Raw genomic sequence first — 20,685 nt, forward strand, 5'->3', positions numbered from 1 at the left:
GTTCAAGTGATTCTCTTGCCTCTGCCTCCCGAGTAGCTGGGATTTCAGGGGCCTGCCACGATGCCTGATTCTTTTTCTGTTTGTTTTGTTTAGCAGGCCTGGGCCGTGTTCAAACCCACCAGCCCCAGAGCATGTGGCTGGAGCCCTAACTACTGAGCTACGGGTGCCCTTGAATATAGTTTTCTTTCTTTCTTTGTTTTTTTTTTTAATTGCAGTTTTGATTTGACCGGGCTGGGTTTGAACCCACCACCTCTGGCATGTGGGCCGGTGTCCTACCCCTTTGAGCCACAGGCGCCGCCCCTGAATATAGTTTTCTAAGATGAACAACCACTTATGTCCAGTGAAGGATTCTTTGTCTTGTTCCAAGCTATATCAATAATGAAAAGCATTACATGGATGGAGCTGGAACACATTCTTCTTAGCATCTCAGGAATGGAAGAAAAAGTATGAATGGAGCTGGAACATATTCTTCTTAGTATCTCAGGAATGGAAGAAAAAATATTCAATGTACTCAGCCCTACTATGAAGCTAAATTATAGCTTTCACATGAAGGCTATAACCCAACTATAGCACAAGACTATGAGGAAAGGGCCAAGGAAGGGGAAGGAAGGGGGGAGGTTAGGAGGGAGGGGGAGGTTAGGAGGGTCATGGGTGGGGCCACACCTACTGTGCATCTTAGAATGGGTACAGGCGAAACTTACTAAAGGCAGAATACAAATGTCTACATACAATAACTAAGAAAATGCCATGAAGGCTACGTTGAACAGTTTGATGAGAATATTTCAGATTGTATATGAAACCAGCACATTGTGCCCCTCGATTGTACTAATGTACACAGCTATGATTTAACAATTAAAAAAAGAAATAAAAATAAAAAACGAAGTTAAACATAGAAAAAATTAATGAAAAGCATTTTTGGTTAATGGGAGAAAAATATTTTCTGCATTTTGGTTCAAAATACTGTTTAGTAATCTTTTTTACTTTTTGGATGTCTCACTTAGGGATGTTTTTCTATAAGCATTTTTTTTCTGATTTGATCAGTGTATCAATACTGTATTGAACTTTTATTTATAGGCTTATTTATAGGTGCACATAGGCTTGATTATATTACACTAATTCTGAATTTTTCCTTTTATTGACAACATTATATGTTCTGTTCCTTATATGTACAGTAAAACCTCCATAGTTGACCATCTGCCTACATTAACCACCTCCTTAAGTTGATCTAATGGTCATAGCCTGGACATGCACCACATGTATGTATCACTACAGTAGGCTAGTGCCTTATATTGACCACACCTGAATGTTGACCACTTTGTTTCAGTACCTGGGTGGCTAGATGTTATATCCTTTCTTTTATTTGTAGTGGATATTTTTATGAAGAGATATCTAGGCTAGAAGAAAATTTGTGAACATAAGCAATTTTATTATTTCGGGGAGATCTTGTAGATAATGTATTATTTGACATTGGATTATCTCTTTTTATTATGGCCAAAAGAACAGTGACAACAGTATTTTGATACCATTCTCTTTGTTAAATGTGTTCTTCCAAGGCAAAATATTTACTCTAATGAGGAACAAGATCTCTCTGCCCACATCTCTGCTTTTATTTCCTCTAAAGGTGGGGAAATATATAAACTCAGTTCAAGGTCTGCATGTGTAACAGTGTAAGAGATTACAGTTAACAAATTTTCTCAGTTGGTAGTTAGAAAAAGATTCTTCTCCAGCATGGGGATACTCAAATGGTTGTGTATAGATAACATAAGTTTATTTACATGATTTATTTATACCCTGTTTCAGAAAGAATTCAAGACTGCTTACAAAAATATATATTAGCAAGGCGTAAATTATAAGTGGGAGATAAACAATTACAAAAAAGAATAGGACCATTAAATGGAAGTAAGAAAATAAATATCTTAACAAACTTTGTGTATGTATGCATACATACACTTTTCAGCATCAATCTGACAAGGCACAGAATCTATCTGACAAGGCACTAGATAAAAAGAAGTATACTAATTTCCATAAAATAAAAGCAGCTAATTAACTCTTGGTACTATGGCCAGATAGGAATTTCTTCCAGAAAAGGATCTTCATAAAAAGAATATTGATATGAAGAGGAAATTGTTCTAAACATTTTTGTAATAGATACAATCACAATTTTCATAGGGTTTCAAATAGACTCATGACATCATAACAAAATCAGTCTTAGTAAAAAAAGCTCCATAGGGAAGTGGTACTTTGTGGCTAGTTCTGTGGTGATCCTGGTTGATCCAGGTTAGAATATTCTTTATTTCAAGCAAGACTTTGAGAAAGATGGTCTGGCAGTAAGTTTGACATTATACCCCCCTATCAAATGTATGGAAAATATCTATTTGATGACACTCATTGAACTCAGTTCAGACCCACTGGTTGTAATAGACCATTGATCTGAGGAAACAAATGATATTCTCCTGTTAAAAGTGATGAGTCTTGCATCTTGAATAAGCATCTTATTAAATTTATTGTGTAGTGAAGTATATTTGCTAATAATTTTGTTAATTATTTTCTACTACATGCAGAAAATTGGAGATTCATATCGTGGCTACTGTATAAGTGAGACTGAATTAGAAAGTATTCTGACATTTCATAAGCAACAAACACAGACTGTTTGGGGGACCCGCCAGTCTCCAAGCCCAGCCAAGCCTGCTACACGCTTAATGTGGAAATCCCAGTATGTCCCATATGATGGAATCCCATTTGTCAATGCAGGTACTTGTTTAAAGAATTATTTTAAAAGGTTCAGCAGCAGCCATAGTTAAGTGTGAAAATGTGATTTTACTAAGATGATACATTTTATTTTGGTAGATAACAGCTGAATGTTAATTTATTCAAATGCATATTAAACTTAAAAGAAAACTTAGCAAATATACACAATTAGTTTATGTAATAAAATTGCATTTTAATATATCAATTAGTAATTCCATTAATATTGGCAAATAGTAAATAAATAATGCTTCCTTTATATATTATGCTGATAAATAGAAAATTAAAATATTGAAATAAAAAGAAAATTAAAGTACTGAGATTCCTGGTAGACCTATTTAATAAAAAGTAAAAAGAGCAATTTTATTATTTTAAGTATATCTATCTCCTACAGGTTTTTTCCTTCCTCCGAACCAAATATTTTCTTTTCCTCTGTTAATTTGTCTTTTGGGACAAATTTGTATCTATTTCATGTAGGTTATAACTCTGGAGTTACTTTATAGAATTTGTATACAATTTTGGAGGCAAGACATGATTGCAAGAGGCACTTTACCTAACAAATGCAATCAGTGTAACCTGGCTTATTGTACCCTCAATGAATCCCCAACAATAAAAAAATAAAATAAATTAAAAAAAAGAATTTGTATACAAGTTGTAGTTATTATACAGAATTCTGGTAACTAAAGTTCTCAATCATCAAGTATGTTATATAAAGTATTCTCAGATAACTGGCTTACAGTTTACTAAGGGAGTAGAGTTTCAAGCAAATAAAATACAAAAGGGCAAACCCCAGCAACCTACACTAGGACTAGTCAGACCCCAAACAAGCAAAGGAAGTGATTTTATTTTCGGACTAAAATACACTAATTTAGCTGGAAGAGTTACAGTCTCATCTGGACCTCTAATGAAAACTACTTATGGGAAGATGAGATAAGTGTAAAACCTTCTGTCTGGGTTTCATCAGTATTCTATAAAAGAAATGCAACATTAAAAATAAACTTGAAGACTCGGCGCCTGAGGCTCAAGCAGCTAAGGTGCCAGCCACATACACCTGAGCTGAAGGGTTTGAATGCAACCTGGGCCCGCTAAACAACAATGACGGCTGCAACCAAAAAAAAATATCTGGGCTTTGTGGCGCACCTGTAGTCCCAGCTACTTGGGAGGCGGAGGCAGGAGACTTGCTTGAGCCCAGGAGTTGGAGGTTGCTGTGAGCAGTGATGCCATGGCACTCTATCTAGGGCAACAGCTTGAGGCTCTGTCTCAAAAAAAAAATAAAAATAAAAAATAAACTTGAAGGCTTGGTGCCTGTAGTACAGTGGTTACAGTGCCAGCCACATATACCGAGGCTGGAGGGTTCGAACCCAGCCCCAGCCAGCTAAACAATGACAACCGCAACAAAAAATAGCAGGGCGTTGTGGTGGGCGCCTGTAGTCCCAGCTACTTGGGAGGCTAAGACAAGAGAATCACTTAAGATCAAGAATTTGAGGTTGCTATGAGCTGTGATGTTACAGCACTCTACTGAGGGTGACATAGTGAGACTCTGTCTCAAAATAAATAAATAAACAAACACTCTTGAAATCCTGGGGCCCTGCTGTTTCCCTGCCTGGTTCTAGTCTCCTTCTTAACTCTCCATAGGTAGCAACTACCTGAATTTGCTATGTATCTTTCTAGTCTGTTTTTGTACTTTACCATACATATTTGTATTTACAATAATGTATTTTATTGTTTTGAATATTTGAAAATATATGTGAATAGTAAACTGTATGCATTGTTTTGTAAATTTTTTTACTTACCCTTGTTTTTTTGAGATCTATCCATGCTGATACTTACTGTTAGGGGGCTTAACACAGCCACACACAAACCCTTTCCCCTCTTCCCCCTAAGACAAAGACACAAAGGATCTGGCTAGCCCACTCCCTGAGAAGTTTGTGCCAAAACACCCTAATTTTCCAGGCAAGCTGTAGAATTTGCCCACCCTTTGTGGGCCCATATAAAAGGAGTCTCTAACGACCCCCCTCCTGCCCTCGGCTTAGACACCATCTTTGCATTGCCTGGGCACGTTGCTGCCCCTTTTAATAAAGCTAACCTAAACTTCTCCACTCCTGCTCCCCCTGTGGCCTTGTCTCTGGACACCATCATTTACACCTCTCTTACAGAACCAAATTAATGTAACCATCATATAATATTCTGGCATATGACCAAAGCATAATAATTTCTCTATTGACTGCCATTTAGGTGGTTTCCAACTCAGACCTCCACAGTATCTATCCCCTGATGAAAAGGTGTAATTAATTTTTCTAGAGTATATACTTTAAAGTGTAATACTGGTTGTGAGGTATGTAAAGTATTCATCTTTACAAGATTATCTTCAAGTGCTCTCCAAAATGGTTGTACATGTTCAGAATCCCTTCTTTGAAAATTTCTGGGCCAGATGCATTCTGAATTTTTGGAATGTAATATCGTAATATTACTGAATACTCTTGACAGCTATTCTATAGGCAGTATCACATAATCAGACAGTAATACTTCATGGACAGTCACACTAAGAGGAATAAATACAGACCATAAATAGCCTCATGCAGTTTGACTCTGGTTTTGCAGCCAAATGAGTTCCAAAAAACTGGTTTCTGAGCTTTTTAGATTTTAGATTTATACATAAGGGATTGACAACATGTACCAATTTTCACTTCTCTCAGCAGTGTCTGAGAATTTTCCTTTCCCACATTTACTTCATAACTGAATATTGCTAGACTTTTTTTTTTCTTTTTGAGACAGTCTCTCTTTGTCACCCTTGGTAGAGTGCGTGGCATCACATTTAACAGCAACCTCAAACTCTTAGGCTTATGTGATTCTCTTGCCTCAGCCTCCCAAGTAGCTGGGACTACAGGTGCCCACAACAATGCCCAGCTATTTTTTGGTTGTAGTTGTCATTGTTGTTTGGTAGATCCAGGCTGGATTTGAACCCGCCAGCTCTGGTGTATGTGTTTGGCACCCTTAGCAGCTGAGCTACAGGTGCCAAGCCAGTATTGCTAGACTTTTAAAAATCTTATGGGGCGGCGCCTATGGCTCAGTGGGTAGGGTGCCGGCCCCATATACTGAGGGTGGTGGGTTCAAACCCGGCCCTGGCCAAACTGCAACAAAAAATAGCCAGGCGTTGTGGCAGGTGCCTGTAGTCCCAGTTACTCAGGAGGCCGAGGCAAGAGAATTGCCTAAGCCCAGGAGTTGAAGGTTGCTGTGAGCTGTGACACTACGGCACTCTACCGAGGGTAATAAAGTGAAACTCTGTCTCTAAAAAAAAAAAACAAAACTTTATATTATGGACATTTTCTTTCTGTTTTTTTTTTTTTTTTTTTTTTTTTTTTTTTTTGTGTAGAGACAGAGTCTCACTTTACTGCCCTCGGTAGAGTGCTGTGTCGTCACACGGCTCACAGCAACCTCCAGCTCTTGGGCTTATGTGATTCTCTTGCCTCAGCCTCCCGAGCAGCTGGGACTACAGGCGCCCGCCACAATGCCTAGCTATTTTTTTGTTGCAGTTCGGCCAGGGCTGGGTTTGAACCCACCACCCTCGGTATATGGGGCCAGCGCCCTACTCACTGAGCCACAGGTGCCGCCTGAACATTTTCTTATATGAATCAAAGAGAGAGTAAGAATATAACAAATCCCATGACCCCAGATATCTACTATCCAGCTTCAACAATGATCGCGTATGATCAGTCTTGTCTCATTTATACCCTTTCCCACTTCCTCATTCTACAGATAGTTTTACAGCGTATTTCATGTATAATTACTAAAATATTTATCTATGAAAGATAAGGACTCTTAATATATTTATACACACACGCACATATATAACAATCCCATTATTCCACTTTAAAAGAATTAACAGTAATTTCTTAATGATATAAAATGTTCAATATTGACATTTTCCCACTTATCTCACAGGATTTTTATTCAAATTCAAATCCAGGTAAGAACCACAGATTACATTTGTGTAATATATCTCTTAAATTTCTATTCATCTAAAGATTTCTCTCCTTTTTCCCCTTGGGTATTTGTCTTGTAGCATTTGCTATATTCTGGATTTTGCTGATTCTATCTCTGTGGTGTAATTTGTGTTCTTTTATATCCTGTATTTCCTGTGAACTGTTAGGTCTAGAACCTTGATTAAACGTACACTTAATGTTATCTGTACATCTCTCTATTTGTGGTATTTAGATTTATCAGTGGACCAGTTGTCAAATGCTTTTATTTTTGCCAATCTGAGGATGTGAGATAGTATTTTACTAGTATTTTAATTTTCATTTCTCTTTTACTAATAAATTTGTTCATTTACTTCCTTTTTCCCTTTATGACTTGCCTATTTATATAGCCTTTGCCCACTTTTCTGTTTGGTTGTTCTTTTATTTTATTTTTTTAATGATTTGTGGTTCTCTATATTCTGCATAGTAATTATTTATTATATATATTGTAAAATGCTGTTTCACAAACTCTTTTATTTATGGTGTTTTTAAACCAAGTTTTAAATTTTAATGTCAGGTTCTATCAATAGTTTAAATAACTACTGGTGTTTTTTATCTTACATTTTTAAAAGTTTGTTCTATCCTCCAGTAGAGTAGTATATTCAACTTGAAGTCTTAAATTGTAGCTTTCTTTCTCTCTCTCTTTTCTTTCTTTCTTATTCTTTTTTTTTAAGACAGAGTTCCATTTTGATGCCCTTGATAGAGTGCTGTAGTTTCACAGCTCACAACAACCTCAAACTCTTGGGATCAAGTGATTCTCTTGCCTCAGCCTCCCAAGTACCTGGGACTACAGGTGCCCACCACAATGCCCAGTTATTTTTTTAGAGACGGGGTCTCACTGTTGCTCAGGCTGGTCTTGAACTCCTGAGTTCAACCAGTCCATCCACCTCAGCCTCCCAAAGTGCTAGGACTATAGGAGTGAGCCACTGTGCACCACTACACGTGGCTTAAACTGTAGTTTTCTTATCTATTTATTTGTATTATCTATTGGTGTGTAACAAATTACCCCAAACTTGGTGACTAAAAACAACAAACATTTATAATCTCACAGTTTCTGTGGGTCAGGAATGTAAGAGAAATTTAGCAAAGTGTTTCTGTCTCAGGCTCACTGACAAGTTAAGGTGTTGACTGGAGCTGCAGTTGTCACTTTACTACTTGACTGGGGACTGCTTCCAAACTCACTCATGTGGCTGTTGACAGGCCTTATTCCTTGCCATATGGGCCTTTCCTCAGTTTCCTCACCACATGGCGGCTGATTTCACCCAGAGAGGGCAATCCAAACAAGAGCAAGTGAGAGTACCCAAGATGGAAGTTACGGTCTTTTTATAATCTGGTATCAAAAACCACATCCTGGCTCGGTGCCTGTGGCTCATGCGGCTAAGGTGCCAGCCACATACACCTGAGCTGGTGGTTTCGAATCCAGCCCGGGCCCGCCAAACAACAATGATGTCTGCAACCAAAAAAAAAAAAAAAAAAATAGTTGGGCATTGTGGTGGGCGCCTGTAGTCCCAGCTACTTGGGAGGCGGAGGCAGGAGAATCACTTGAGCCCAAGAGTTGGAGGTTGCTGTGAGCTGTGAAGCAATGGTACTCTACCCAGAGCAACAGCTTGAGGCTCTGTCTCAAAAAAAAAAAAAAAAAAAAAAAACCCACATCCTGTCACTTCTGCCATATTCATTGAAAATAAGTCCAGCCCATGCTCAAGGGGAGGAGATTACACAGGACATGAATACTAGGAGGCAGGGATCATTGGGGGCCATCTTAGAGACTCATTGCTGCATTCACACCCCAAATAGAAATAAGAAATAAGAAAATAAATAATTATAAAAGGAAATGCATTTGTTAACTAATGTAGTACTTACTAATTTCTATATTAAAATGGTAAATTTAATTATTACTAAAAATCATGTAAGTATCAGTAGACATTCAATTACCATGTTTGCTAATTTCTTTACCATAATTAGAGTATATGTGGTAAATTATATGATAAACTTTCAAATTTATGTATCTATACATCTTCAATTAATGTGTAATTAAAAGCATAGATTTTATATTGCCACCACCAAGTTATTTTTAATTTGTGTCTAAAATAGAGGGACACTTGAATTAATATCTATAGTTGGTTTTGGCCCACAGGGAGTAGAGCTGTGGTAATGGAGTGTCAGTATGGGCCAAGGAGAAAAGGTTTCCAGTTAAAAAAAATCAATGAGCAGGAAAGCAGGGCCTGTCAGCTCTACAAAGCCACTTGTCCAGCTCGGTAAGCTTTCTTTTATTAAGTACTTATTTCTTAATAGCAAATATGTACAGTTTTTATTAAGTTTAAGTAGTGTAAAAGGTATATGGTGAATTTTGAGTTTTTTCTCACGCATATTACCTTTGTTTCCAAGGCAACAATTCTTTCTAGTTTCTTGGTTCATCTTTAAAGATACTCTGTGTGTATCCATACATATATATACAGAGATTTCCTCTGCCTACATAACCATTGTTGAAGGTCTCACATAGATTTATTCTCAGTCTGAGTGCCTGTAGTGGTTATCTACTACATAAATATGCTGCATATGAGAGTGAATGTAATGACTTGTACTTGGATTTTTTTTTTCCTTCCCAGTATATCTCAAAGCTAACTTCATATCTGTACATAAAATCACTATGTCTTTCTTTTTAATAGCCATATAGTGAATGGGTGAATTTATGAGTGAATTACCATTTAATCAGTTCTCTAATGATGGACATGTAAACAATGAAAATTATCTTTTATTGTTATATTCAAAGCTGCAGTTAAGGACATTGCACATAGTTGGGTACCTGTGCAAGTATATCGGTAAGATAAATTCCTAGAAAAAAAATTGCTAGGGCAAAGGTTTTATTCTTTTTAAATGCTGACAACTATTGTGGAGTTGCTTTTTAGAGAGAGATTTTATCAATTACCAGCAGTGTATAAGACCATTGTAGTAATTTTTAGATAGACTTAGGACTGCGGGGTAGTCACTGCACTGATTAAAAATGAAAAATGTGAACCAATAAAAATTTTATAATATACATTACATTATGAATATAATTTTTTTAGACTTTGAAGGTATTTTAAGACTTTTATTTTAGTTTATATTTTATTTTTTTATTTTTTATTTATTTATTTATTTTTTTTTTTTTTTTTTTTTTTTTTGGCCGGGGCTGGGTTTGAACCCGCCACCTCCAGCATATGGGACCAGCGCCCTACTCCTTGAGCCACAGGGGCCGCCCAATTTTTTTATTTTTTTGAGACAGAGTCTCAAGCTGTTGCCATGGGTGGAGTGCTGTGATGTCACAGCTCACAGCAACCTCAAACTCTTGGGCATAAGCCATTGCTATTCTCTTGCCTCAGCCTCCCAAGTAGCTGGGACTGTAGGTGCCCGTCACAACCCCTGGCTATTTTGTTTTGTTGTTGTAGTTGTCATTGTTGTTTTTTTTGTTTGTTTTGTTTTTGTAGAGACAGAGTCTCACTTTATGGCCCTCGGTAGAGTGCTGTGGCATCACACAGTTCACAGCAACCTCCAACTCCTGGGCTTAAGTGATTCTCTTGCCTCAGCCTCCCAAGTAGCTGGGACTACAGGTGCCCACCACAACGCCCAGCTATTTTTTGGTTGCAGTTCAGCCGGGGCCGGGTTTGAACCCACCACCCTCGGTATATGGGGCCCGCGCCTTACCGACTGAGCCACAGGCGCCGCCCTTTCTTTTTGTTTGTTTGTTTGTTTGTTTGTTTTTGTAGAGACAGAGTCTCACTTTACCGCCTTCAGTAGAGTGCCATGATGTCACAGGACTCACAGCAACCTCTAGCTCTTGGGCTTCCACGATTCTCCTGCCTCAGCCTCCCGAGCAGCTGGGATTACAGGCGCCTGCCACAACGCCCTGCTATTTTTGGTTGCAGTTCAGCCAGGGCCGGGTTTGAACCCACCACCCTGGGTATATGGGGCCGGCGCCCTACTAACTGAGCCACAGGCATTGTTGTTTTAACTGCCCTGGGCGGGGTTGGAACCCGCCAGCCTCTGGTGCCGGGGTCGAGGGGATACCCACTGAGCTACGGGCGCTGCCCAAGACTTTTATTTTAGACCTTGAGAGTGCTTTAAATTATTAGGCAAAATAGAATATTTATTCTAGTTTTTTTTTTTTTTTCCCAGTGGCAAGACAGGATTTTATTAGACAGAAAGGAATACAGAAGCAGTAAAAGCATCAGAGCCTCTGGCAAAGGGGAAGACCCAAGTCGGAAAAACCTCTCTTGGGCACTTAGTTGTTTTTTGTTCTTCGTTTGTTTGTTTTGAGACAGAGTCTCACTCTGTTCCCCTGAATAGAGTACTGTGGCATCATAGCTCACAGCAACCTCAAACTCTTAGGCTCAGGCCATCCTCTTTCCTCAGCCTCCTGAGTGGCTGGAACTACAAGAACCCACCACAACAACTGGCTCAGTTTTTAGTAGAGACATGATCTCACTCTTGCTCAGGCTGGTCTTGAATCTGTGAGCTCAGGTCAATTCACCCCCCTCGGCCTCCCAGAGTGCTAGGATTATAGGCGTGAGCCACCATGCCCGGCCCAAACCTAACATTCTTAAGTGTTTAAAGCCTGTTCAGAAGACTTCATATTTAATTTGATAATGTTAACTTTAGGCAATATTTAAACCTGACCATGAAACAAAACTTTCAACTGCTTTCTAAATATAAGCAAAGTAAAATCTTTAGGTATAAATTAGAAAAAAACTCCATATGTGAAGAAGTAATTTTATAGTTTATCCCATTTTCCAAGTACTTTTTCCGTATATACTCTGTGCCCAGAAACTGTATTTGGTGCCATTGGAAGCACAGATACCAAAAGAGGAATAAAAATTTACTTAATATTAGCCGGGTGTTGTGGCGGGCACCTGTAGTCCCAGCTACTCGGGAGGCTGAGGCAAGAGAATTGCTTAAGCCCAGGAGTTGGAGGTTGCTGTGAGCTGTATGATGCCATGGCACTCTACCGAGGACCATAAAGTGAGACTCTGTCTCTACAAAAAAAAAAAAAAATTTACTTAATATGAGGAAATTTAAAATATCATTGTGGTGGATCAGAAAACAAAAAACTAGTAGATAACATGGTAGTATAGTATATATTGTGAAATGTATGAGTTAACTACCTATAATGGGTATTTAGAGAAGGAATGTATCCATACAAAACTCATGGCAGGAAAGAAAGTTCAGTTTAATCTCAATGCTGAATTTGAGTAGGCAGAAAGTTAGGCTAGGAGAGCTATATAAATAAAGATATGGAAGATTTGGGCGGCGCCTGTGGCTCAGTGAGTAGGGTGCCAGCCCCATATGCTGAGGGTGGCGGGTTCAAACCCAGCCCTGGCCAAACTGCAACAACAACAGCAAAAAATAGCCAGGTGTTGTGGCGGGTGCCTGTAGTCCCAGCTACTCGGGAGGCTGAGGTAGGAGAATCGCCTAAGCCCAGGAGTTGGAGGTTGCTGTGAGCTGTGTGACGCCACAGCACTCTACCGAGGGCCATAAAGTGAAACTCTGTCTCTACAAAAAAAAAGGATATGGAAGATTTACACATTGAGAAGATGAACTCAGGAAAAGAAACTTTATATTTGAAGTAATAGAAAGTAAGATCAGGTGAATAAATTAGAATCATAATGGAATGCTTTGAATGTTGTCAAGAAATTTGTACTTGATTACAAGAGCAGACATATTCTTCAAAAGAAGAATTATTGTGGCATTGATGTATCAAGTGAATTTAAGTAATGAAAGATTGGAGGCACAGAGCCCTGGAAGAAGGCTATTAAAGTAATCCAGGCATGAGGTGATTTTAGTTTTCAGGAGAATAGAGAAAAATCCAGAAAAAGAAAATGTTCAAGTCTATAAGTACTTAGATATGCAAGTCACAATTATTGTTAATTTGCTAAGTATTATGCACTGGTAACATGGTGTATCTTTTACATAAACCTCTGAATACTTTGTAGATAAATTGAATTTTCTCTAAACTTAAATGTTTAAACTTATTGTTGACAAATTAGATTTTCTTGAAATTATACTATAATGAAACAAATTTTTCTTCATTTCGTACAAAGGATTTACATTAAAAAGGTACAGAAGTTTCCTGAATACAGAGTTCCTACAGACCCCAAAATTGATAAGAAAATAATCAGAATGGAGCAAGAGAAAGCCTTTAATATGCTAAAGAAGAACATGGTAGATGCTGGTGGTGTTCTTAGGTATGACATTTATATGGTTCTTTATTGTATAAATTAAGGAGGTCCATTTGCAAGAATTCTTTATAGGAGAAATAATTTTGTTTTCCAGTTATTTCATTAATAGTTTTTTGTGTGTTTGTTTTTTTAAGTCTCACTCTGTCCCCCCGGGTAGAATGCTGTGGCATCATAGCTCACAGCAACCTCATACTCTTGGGCTTAAGTGATCCCTTTGCCTCAGCCTCCCAAATAGCTGGGACTACAGGTGCCCACTACAACACCCAGCTAGTTTTTCTATTTTTAGTAGAGACAGGGTCTTGTGTTGCTCAGGCTGGTCTTGAACTCCTGAACTTAGACAATCCACCCGCCTCGGCCTTCCAGAATGCTGTATTACAGGCGTGAGCCACCATAAGCCAAAGGTGTGGTGACTCTAAACAAGGGTGAGACCTCATCTCTACTAAAAATAGAAAAACTAGCCAGGCATTGTGGCAGGTTCCTAGCCACTAGCTACTCAGGAGGCTGAGGCAAGAGGATTGCCCAAGCCCAAGAGTTTCAGATTGCTGTGGGCTATGATACCTTGGCACTCAATCCAGGACAACAGAGTGAGATTTTGTCTCAAAAAAAAAAAAAAAAAAGTAATGGTTTTATAAGGCAGATATAGATGTCTCACTAGTAGTTTCCTCTGTATTAAATTGATTGACTACTGTGTAAACCTTTGAGTTTATCACCCAAAGGTTGCGGATAATTCTGACCGAAAAATTATACTATACTGTATGTTATATACTATATATGCTGTATGCCATGTGAAGGCTTTTCCCCCAAATCACCAGTATTTAGCAACATATTTTATTATATATTTAATGCTTTGTTTTAGATACTTATTAGAAACAGAACTTGCAGCAACCATATATATAATATATATATATATATTTTTTTTTTGAGACAGAGTCTTACTGTCACCCTTAGTAGAGTGTTGTGGCATCACAGCTCACAGCAACCTCAAACAAACTCTTGGGCTTAAGCAATTCTCTTGCCTCAGCCTCCCAAGTAACTATTTTGTTATAATTGTCTTTATTTTTTAGCAGCCCCAAGCCGGATTTGAACCCACCTGCCTTGGTGTATGTGGCCAGCGCCCTAACCACTGAGCTATGGGCACTGAACCCCACCTTACATATATATATATATATATTTATTTATTTATTTATTTATTTATTTTTTTTATTTTTTTTTTTTTTTAGAGACAGAGTCTCACTTTGTCGCCTTCAGTAGAGTGCAATAGCATCACAGCTCACAGCAACCTCCAGCTCTTGAACTTAGGCAATTCTCTTGCCCCAGCCATCCGGGTAAATGGGACTACACTGCCCACCACAATTCCCAGCTATTTTGTATTGCAGTTTGGCCAGGACTGGGTTCAAACCCACCATCCTTGGTATATGGGGCCAGCACCCTATTCACTGAGCCACAGGTGCCGCCCACCCGCCTTATATTTTTCAATCTATCTTTGATTACTTATGGCAAACAGAAATGAATTCTAAACTCTAAATAAAATTCCATCTTTGGGTCTAGGCGCAGTTGGCTCACGACTGTCATCCTAGCACTCCGGGAGGCTGAGGTGAGTGGAGTGCCTGAGCTCCCGGGTTCGAGATCAGCCTGAGCCAAAGTTAGACCCTATCTCTAAAAATAGCTGGGCATTGTGGCAGGCACCTGTAGTTGCAGCTACTCAGGAGGCTGAGGCAAGAGAATCACTTTAGCCTAGGAGTTTGAGGTTGCTGTGAGCTATGACTCCATCGTACTCTACACAGGGCAACAAAGTGGGACTCTGTCTCAAAAAAAAAAAATTAAAAAAAACAAATTCCATCTTTGCCTTTTATGCTTCAGGTTTTAAATAAGAAATAATAGCTTTTGGGTGGCACCTGTGGCTTAGTGAGTGGGGCACCGGCCCCATATACAGAGGGTAGCAGGTTCGAGCCCAGCCCCAGCCAAACTGCAACAAAAGATAGCTGGGCGTTGTGACAGGCATCTGTGGTCCCAGCTGCTTGAGAGGCTGAGACAGGAGAATCACCTGAGCCCAAGAACTGGAGCTTGCTGTTAGCTGTGACGCCACGGCACTCTACTGAGGGTGGTAAAGTAAGACTCTGTCTCTTAAAAAACATATAATAAAAACTTAAAAAAAGAAAAGAAATATTAGCTTTCTTTTTTACTTTCTGTATCAGTCCAGGTGAAGAATTTTCTATTGTATAATGGGGTTAAGTGTATGGAATATAGTTTTTGTATGATCTTTAAAAACTTTTAGATATATGAAAAATGAATTGAGAAAATGATTAAATTCTTCAGTTTAGAGAATATTGTATATAATTTCTGAGTAAGCTCAATTTCATGCATGCATGTAATTAAATTTTATTATAACAGAAGTATTTGGATAGTTCTTTGTCTAATGAACTGTGATGCTACGGCACTCTACCGAAGGCGACAAAGTGAGACTCTATCTCTTAAAAAAAAAAAAAGAAAATTGAGTAAGCTCAATTTCATGCAATGTCAGTCTTTGTAAGAATTTTGTACGAAAATATCAATTAAAGCAGTATCCTACCAGATCCGTTTATTTTCCCAGCTTCTGTTTTTTTGCACTGTTCTCCAAGATATCTGTGTTTTTCCTTTAGTTTATTCTCTTGCTCACTGGGCCAACAAGAGCTAGGAGTGCTGTAGAGGCAGTATGAGCTCCTATGAGGGAAGAGTGGGGCATAGCTGGGAATTGTATACATGTTCTGGTTGAAAGGATGATAGGTATAACACAGAAGTATAGTTTGGGACATAAGTTCGATGAATAGGAAAATATGCAATTTAAAAGATGCAATTTAAGATGCAATTTAAAAGATGATTTACAATGTTGTCTCTTTATTTTTGTGGTATAATTTCCTTAATATGAAATAAAATATATACACATATATAAGTCCCTGCCTCTCTCTCAATTGTAGGGCCACTGTGAAATTCTATAAAGGTTTATAAAGATTTTTGTATAGTTGAGTATAAAGCAGATCTTAGAAAAGGTAAGCAGAGGTCATTTTGGATTTTGTATACATAGATATATATAATCATATATAATTTTTTCTTAGGTTAAATAATTATGATTTCTGCCTTACCCTAATAATAAGTAATTTAAATATTTTAATAATTTTAAATATTTTCTTTTCTCAGATGGTATGTACAGTTACCTACACAGCAAGCTCATCAGTATCATGAATTAGAGACTCCCTGCCTCCCTTTGCCACCTTCCCCTTTTCCTATCTCTTCTCTTGAAGAAGAAGAAACTTCAGTTAGAGATGAGAATTGTGCACTACCCTCACGTTTACATCCTCAAGTAGCACATAAGATTCAAGAATTAGTATCACAGGGAATAGAACAAGTATATGCAGTAAGGAAACAGCTAAGGTACTTTTATACTTTTTCATTTTTTTTTGTGGTTTAAATAATACATAAACAGTATAGATATATTCCTGGATAGATGCTATTAAAGTAGATAAGGAATATAGCTTATTAATTTATTTGAAAAAATCTTATTTTTGCCGGGTGCAGTGGCTCATGACTGTAATCCTAACACTTTGGGAGGCAAAGATGAGTGGAGCTCAGGAGTTTGAAACCAGCCTGAGCAAGAGAAAGACCACATCTCTACTAAAAATAGAAAAACTGGCTAGGTGTTGTGGCAGGTGCCTTAGTCCCAGCTACTCCAGAGGCTGAGGCAAGAGAATTGCTTGAGCCTAAGAGTTTGAGGTTGCTGTGAGCTGTGATGGCACGGCACTCTTAAGACTCTTATCTTAAAAAAAAAAAAAAAAAATCTTATTTTTGAACTGATCATTTTCCAGCAAGTGTTTGGCAAACCATAGTATGATATGATTTATATAATTTTGATTATACATTTGAAATATTCTGTGCTCGGGTTTGGAAAATTAGACTTTTTCTAAATGATGTGTAAGTTGAAGTATTTAATAAATACCTTAGAGGACAAAACCTTTATAGGACTGAAGATTCTTTTTTTTTTAATCCATCACAGATTTATTTATTTATTTATTTATTTATTTATTTGCTTTATTATTTTTTTTTTTTTTTGGCCGGGGCTGGGTTTGAACCCACCACCTCCGGCATATGAGGCTGGTGCCCCACTCCTTCAGCCATAGGCACCACCCCAGGACTGAAGATTTTAACCTAGGCCAAGATACTTATTTTAAAATGCTATTTGAAATCGAAATGTAGGGCGGCGCCTGTGGCTCAGCGGGTAGGGCGCAGGTCCCATATGCCGGAGGTGGCGGGTTCAAACCCAGTCCCGGCCAAAAAAAAAAAAAGAAATCGAAATGTAATTAAATTTTATTACAACAAAAATATTTGGATAGTTCTTTGTCTAATGAAATTTTGTTTTTAATGATTGCCAGGATTTAATAATACTTATATTGTCGTCATCATCATCATGTGGTACTTTCTGTGTATGTGCCAAGTATTGTTCCACGTTCTTTATGTGCGAGACTTCATTTAGTACACCAGCTCTGTAAAGTGATATATTTATCTCAGTTCTACACGTGAGAAAATGGAGAATCATAATGCTTAAATAATTGGCTTAAAAGACAGAGGAAGAACTAAAATTTAGGCTTACCTCTATGCCTGTGCTCATTGTCATGAGTGTTGGTACTTACCCTTGCTCTTACTGGTTTTTGTGTAATCTAATCTAACAAAATGAGTATAATAAATTCCATTTTTAAAGTCATGAATAGGTTGTTAGAAACTGCTTCTTTAAGCAAAATGACATACAATAGCTGTGCAAATAACAGCATTTCATTCAACATGAAATGTTGAATGTTTTCATTGAAAGTCTTAAGTGTAGAGAAAAAATTGATTTCATTTTAAGTCTTTTGCTTAAGTTCACAGTTTTCAAGAACCTACATGTTAATGACATTAAGTGAGGACTTATTCTCTAATTCCTAGTGTTATGTGTATTCCCTAATTAAGACATGACTTTTCAGTCAGCCCCCAAGGCTCACCACTCTGAGAGGCTGAGGTAGGTAGAATGCTTGAGCTCAGGTGTTCAAGACCAGCCTGAACAAGAATGAGACCCTGTTTCTACAAAAAGAAAGAAAGAAAAACTAGCCAGGTGTAGTGGCACATGCCTATAGTCCTAGTTATTCTGGAGGCTGAGGCAAGAGGATTGCTCAAGCCCAAGAGTTTGAGGTTCCTGTGAGCTATGATGTTACTGCATTCTACCCAGCACAATAGATTGAAACTCTGTCTGAAGAAAAAAAATGCATGACTTTTCTGTTTAGCAACATGCTTAGACATTTTATATTTATTTCCACTGGAACATTGTTAGAACAAAGTCAAAATTTGGTAAAGCCATTCATTATTTACTAAACCTCAATCAGCATTATGACTTAGTCCACCAAATTTAATGTACAAATCATATATATGTTAAACTTTTTTTCTTTAATATGTTTATTTTTTACAATTATGTAGCAATGCCACCTTCTATTTCTATCTTCTATTTTGTCTACTTGTAAAATTCAAGCACATAATTTTTTTTTTTTTTTGAGACAGAGTCTCATTATGTCGCCCTTGGTAGAGTGCTGTGGTGTCACAGCTCACAGCAACCTCAAACTCTTGGGCTTAAGCCATTATCTTGCCTCAGCCTCCCAAGTAACTGAGCTACAAGCACCTGCCACAACATCCGGCTATTTTGGCCTGGGCTGGGTTCGAACCCGCCACCCTTGGTGTATGTAGCTGGCACCATAACCACTGTGCTACAGGCGCCAAGCCACGCATGTGCATAATATTTTATAAAATATTGATACCTTTTAGGAACAGTATAACATATTTATGCACATTATATAGGTGTAGACCCAAACTCTTTATAGATAGATGTATAACTTTGAGCAAATTATTTAACTTCTGCAGTGCTCAATTCCTTCATCTATGATGTGCAAATGATAATTGTACCTATGTCACAGGATCATAGTCAAGGTTAAAAGGAGATATTTGGTGTGAAGTGTTCCATGCAGGGCCTGACATGAAATGTCAAAATCTGAAGTAAGCATTAAAAATGTTATTATACTTAAATTGAAAATAATAGTTTCTTTAATTTCATGAAAGTATCAAAGTTCGCTGTGATATATTTAGGTGTTTAACCAATGAAAATATTACATGTCTGTAATCTGCATGAATTCTGTGATTTAATGTATGGAAAAATTGAAGGTGGGAAAATATAAATTACCTATAGAGCTGTAAATCATACTTTACAAAAGTTTATGCTAAATGACCTTTTCTGTCTTGATCTAAAAGTATATTGCTAAATAGTTTATGTTTTCGTTTTATTTTATATTCTCCACAGAAAGTTTGTTGAAAGGGAAATGTTCAAACCTGATGAGGTACCTGAAAGGCATAATTTATCTTTTTTTCCAACTGTAAATGATATAAAAAATCACATCCATGAAGTACAGAAATCCTTGAGAAATGGAGATATGATATATAACTCAGAGATTATTCCAGCAACGGTATGGTTGCAACTACAATTCCTTGTTTTTTTATAGACTCTTTCTCAGCTTCTGATAATATTTGGGCTAATAGAGAAGGCTACTATTAGGTTATCTGAATAACTGTGATATAAGAAAAACTAGTGGCATCTTTTTCTTATTACTCTCATAAGAAAAATTAGTGAATTTCCAACACCGACTCTAATAAAAACAGTAATCTTCATTTTTAAATCAAAGTTTTTCTCTGTAAAAAGTATTTCTTATTCATTTAGCAGACACGCATTAAATACAAGAATGTTCACACATCGCCCCTTTTAAAAATAGATGGGCAAGTTTAATTGTTCATAGGATTATTCACGTTTGAACACTCAAAGTGATGTTAGTTTCATATACTCTACAGATATTACTTTTACCTCATATTTTCATAGTGTAGTTTCCCCCTAAATATTGGTTATTTCTATGAAAGTTTTGCCTATTCTGAAGGTAATTGCTATAATTACCAAGAAATACTAATTACAATCCAGGTGGTGATTATGGCATTAAAATCTGAAGAACAATATCTTTTGCCTTCCGATTACTCTCCAAATTTAGTAACTGGATAAATTTGAAGTTTTTTTAAAAGTTAGAGCTGGGCCAGGTGTGATGGCTCATGTCTAATCCTAGCACTCTGGGTGTCCTAGATGGGTGGATTGCTTGAGCTTAGGAGTTTGAAATTTGCCTGAACAAGAGCAAGACCCCATCTCTAAAAATAGCCAGACATTGTAGCGCAGGTACCTATAGTCCCAGCTACTCGGGAGGCTGAGGCAAGATGACTGCTTGAGCCCAAGAGTTTTAGGTTGCTGTGAGCTATGCCGTCATAGCACTCTAGCAAGGATGACAAGGTGAGACTCTGTCTCAAAAAATAAAAATAAAAATAAAAGTTAGAGCTGCTATTCTTTGTTATCTATAACTCTTAATTATCATATTAACACCGTCTTAAAATCAGAAATTCAGACAAATTTGGTTAGCAGTAGTTCTTGACATCTACACTTGTTTATATTCTTGCCATCTGAACTCAGGAACCTAATCTATCTGGATAGTTAAGTATACTTGTGCTTTGAGAATGTGAATGCATGAAGAGAGTAACTAAAGAATACAGTACGTTTATGCTTTAATGAGTAAAATATGACAGTTATGTTGATGTTTTAAGGTTTTTTCAATATAAATGCTTTATTTTCACTG

The 20,685-nt window shown here is 37.4% G+C and overlaps 1 protein-coding gene across 14 annotated transcripts in view; it reads left to right on the forward strand.

The window, feature by feature from the left end:
- The window catches only part of CARF (calcium responsive transcription factor), a 69,301-nt gene that overhangs the window by 37,641 nt on the left and 10,975 nt on the right, over positions 1-20,685 (forward strand). For 13 of the 14 annotated variants that reach the window (XM_053597889.1, XM_053597890.1, XM_053597894.1 and 10 more), the window contains 5 exons: positions 2,562-2,751; positions 8,899-9,019; positions 12,839-12,982; positions 16,151-16,384; positions 19,323-19,485. In XM_053597889.1, the coding sequence (XP_053453864.1) occupies positions 2,562-2,751; positions 8,899-9,019; positions 12,839-12,982; positions 16,151-16,384; positions 19,323-19,485 (852 nt within the window). The remainder of the gene's footprint in view (positions 1-2,561; positions 2,752-8,898; positions 9,020-12,838; positions 12,983-16,150; positions 16,385-19,322; positions 19,486-20,685) is intronic. The other variant, XM_053597898.1, reaches the window with a different exon arrangement.

The sequence above is a fragment of the Nycticebus coucang genome, chromosome 7 (genome assembly GCF_027406575.1).
Source record: "Nycticebus coucang isolate mNycCou1 chromosome 7, mNycCou1.pri, whole genome shotgun sequence".
Classification (NCBI taxonomy): Eukaryota; Metazoa; Chordata; class Mammalia; order Primates; family Lorisidae; genus Nycticebus; species Nycticebus coucang.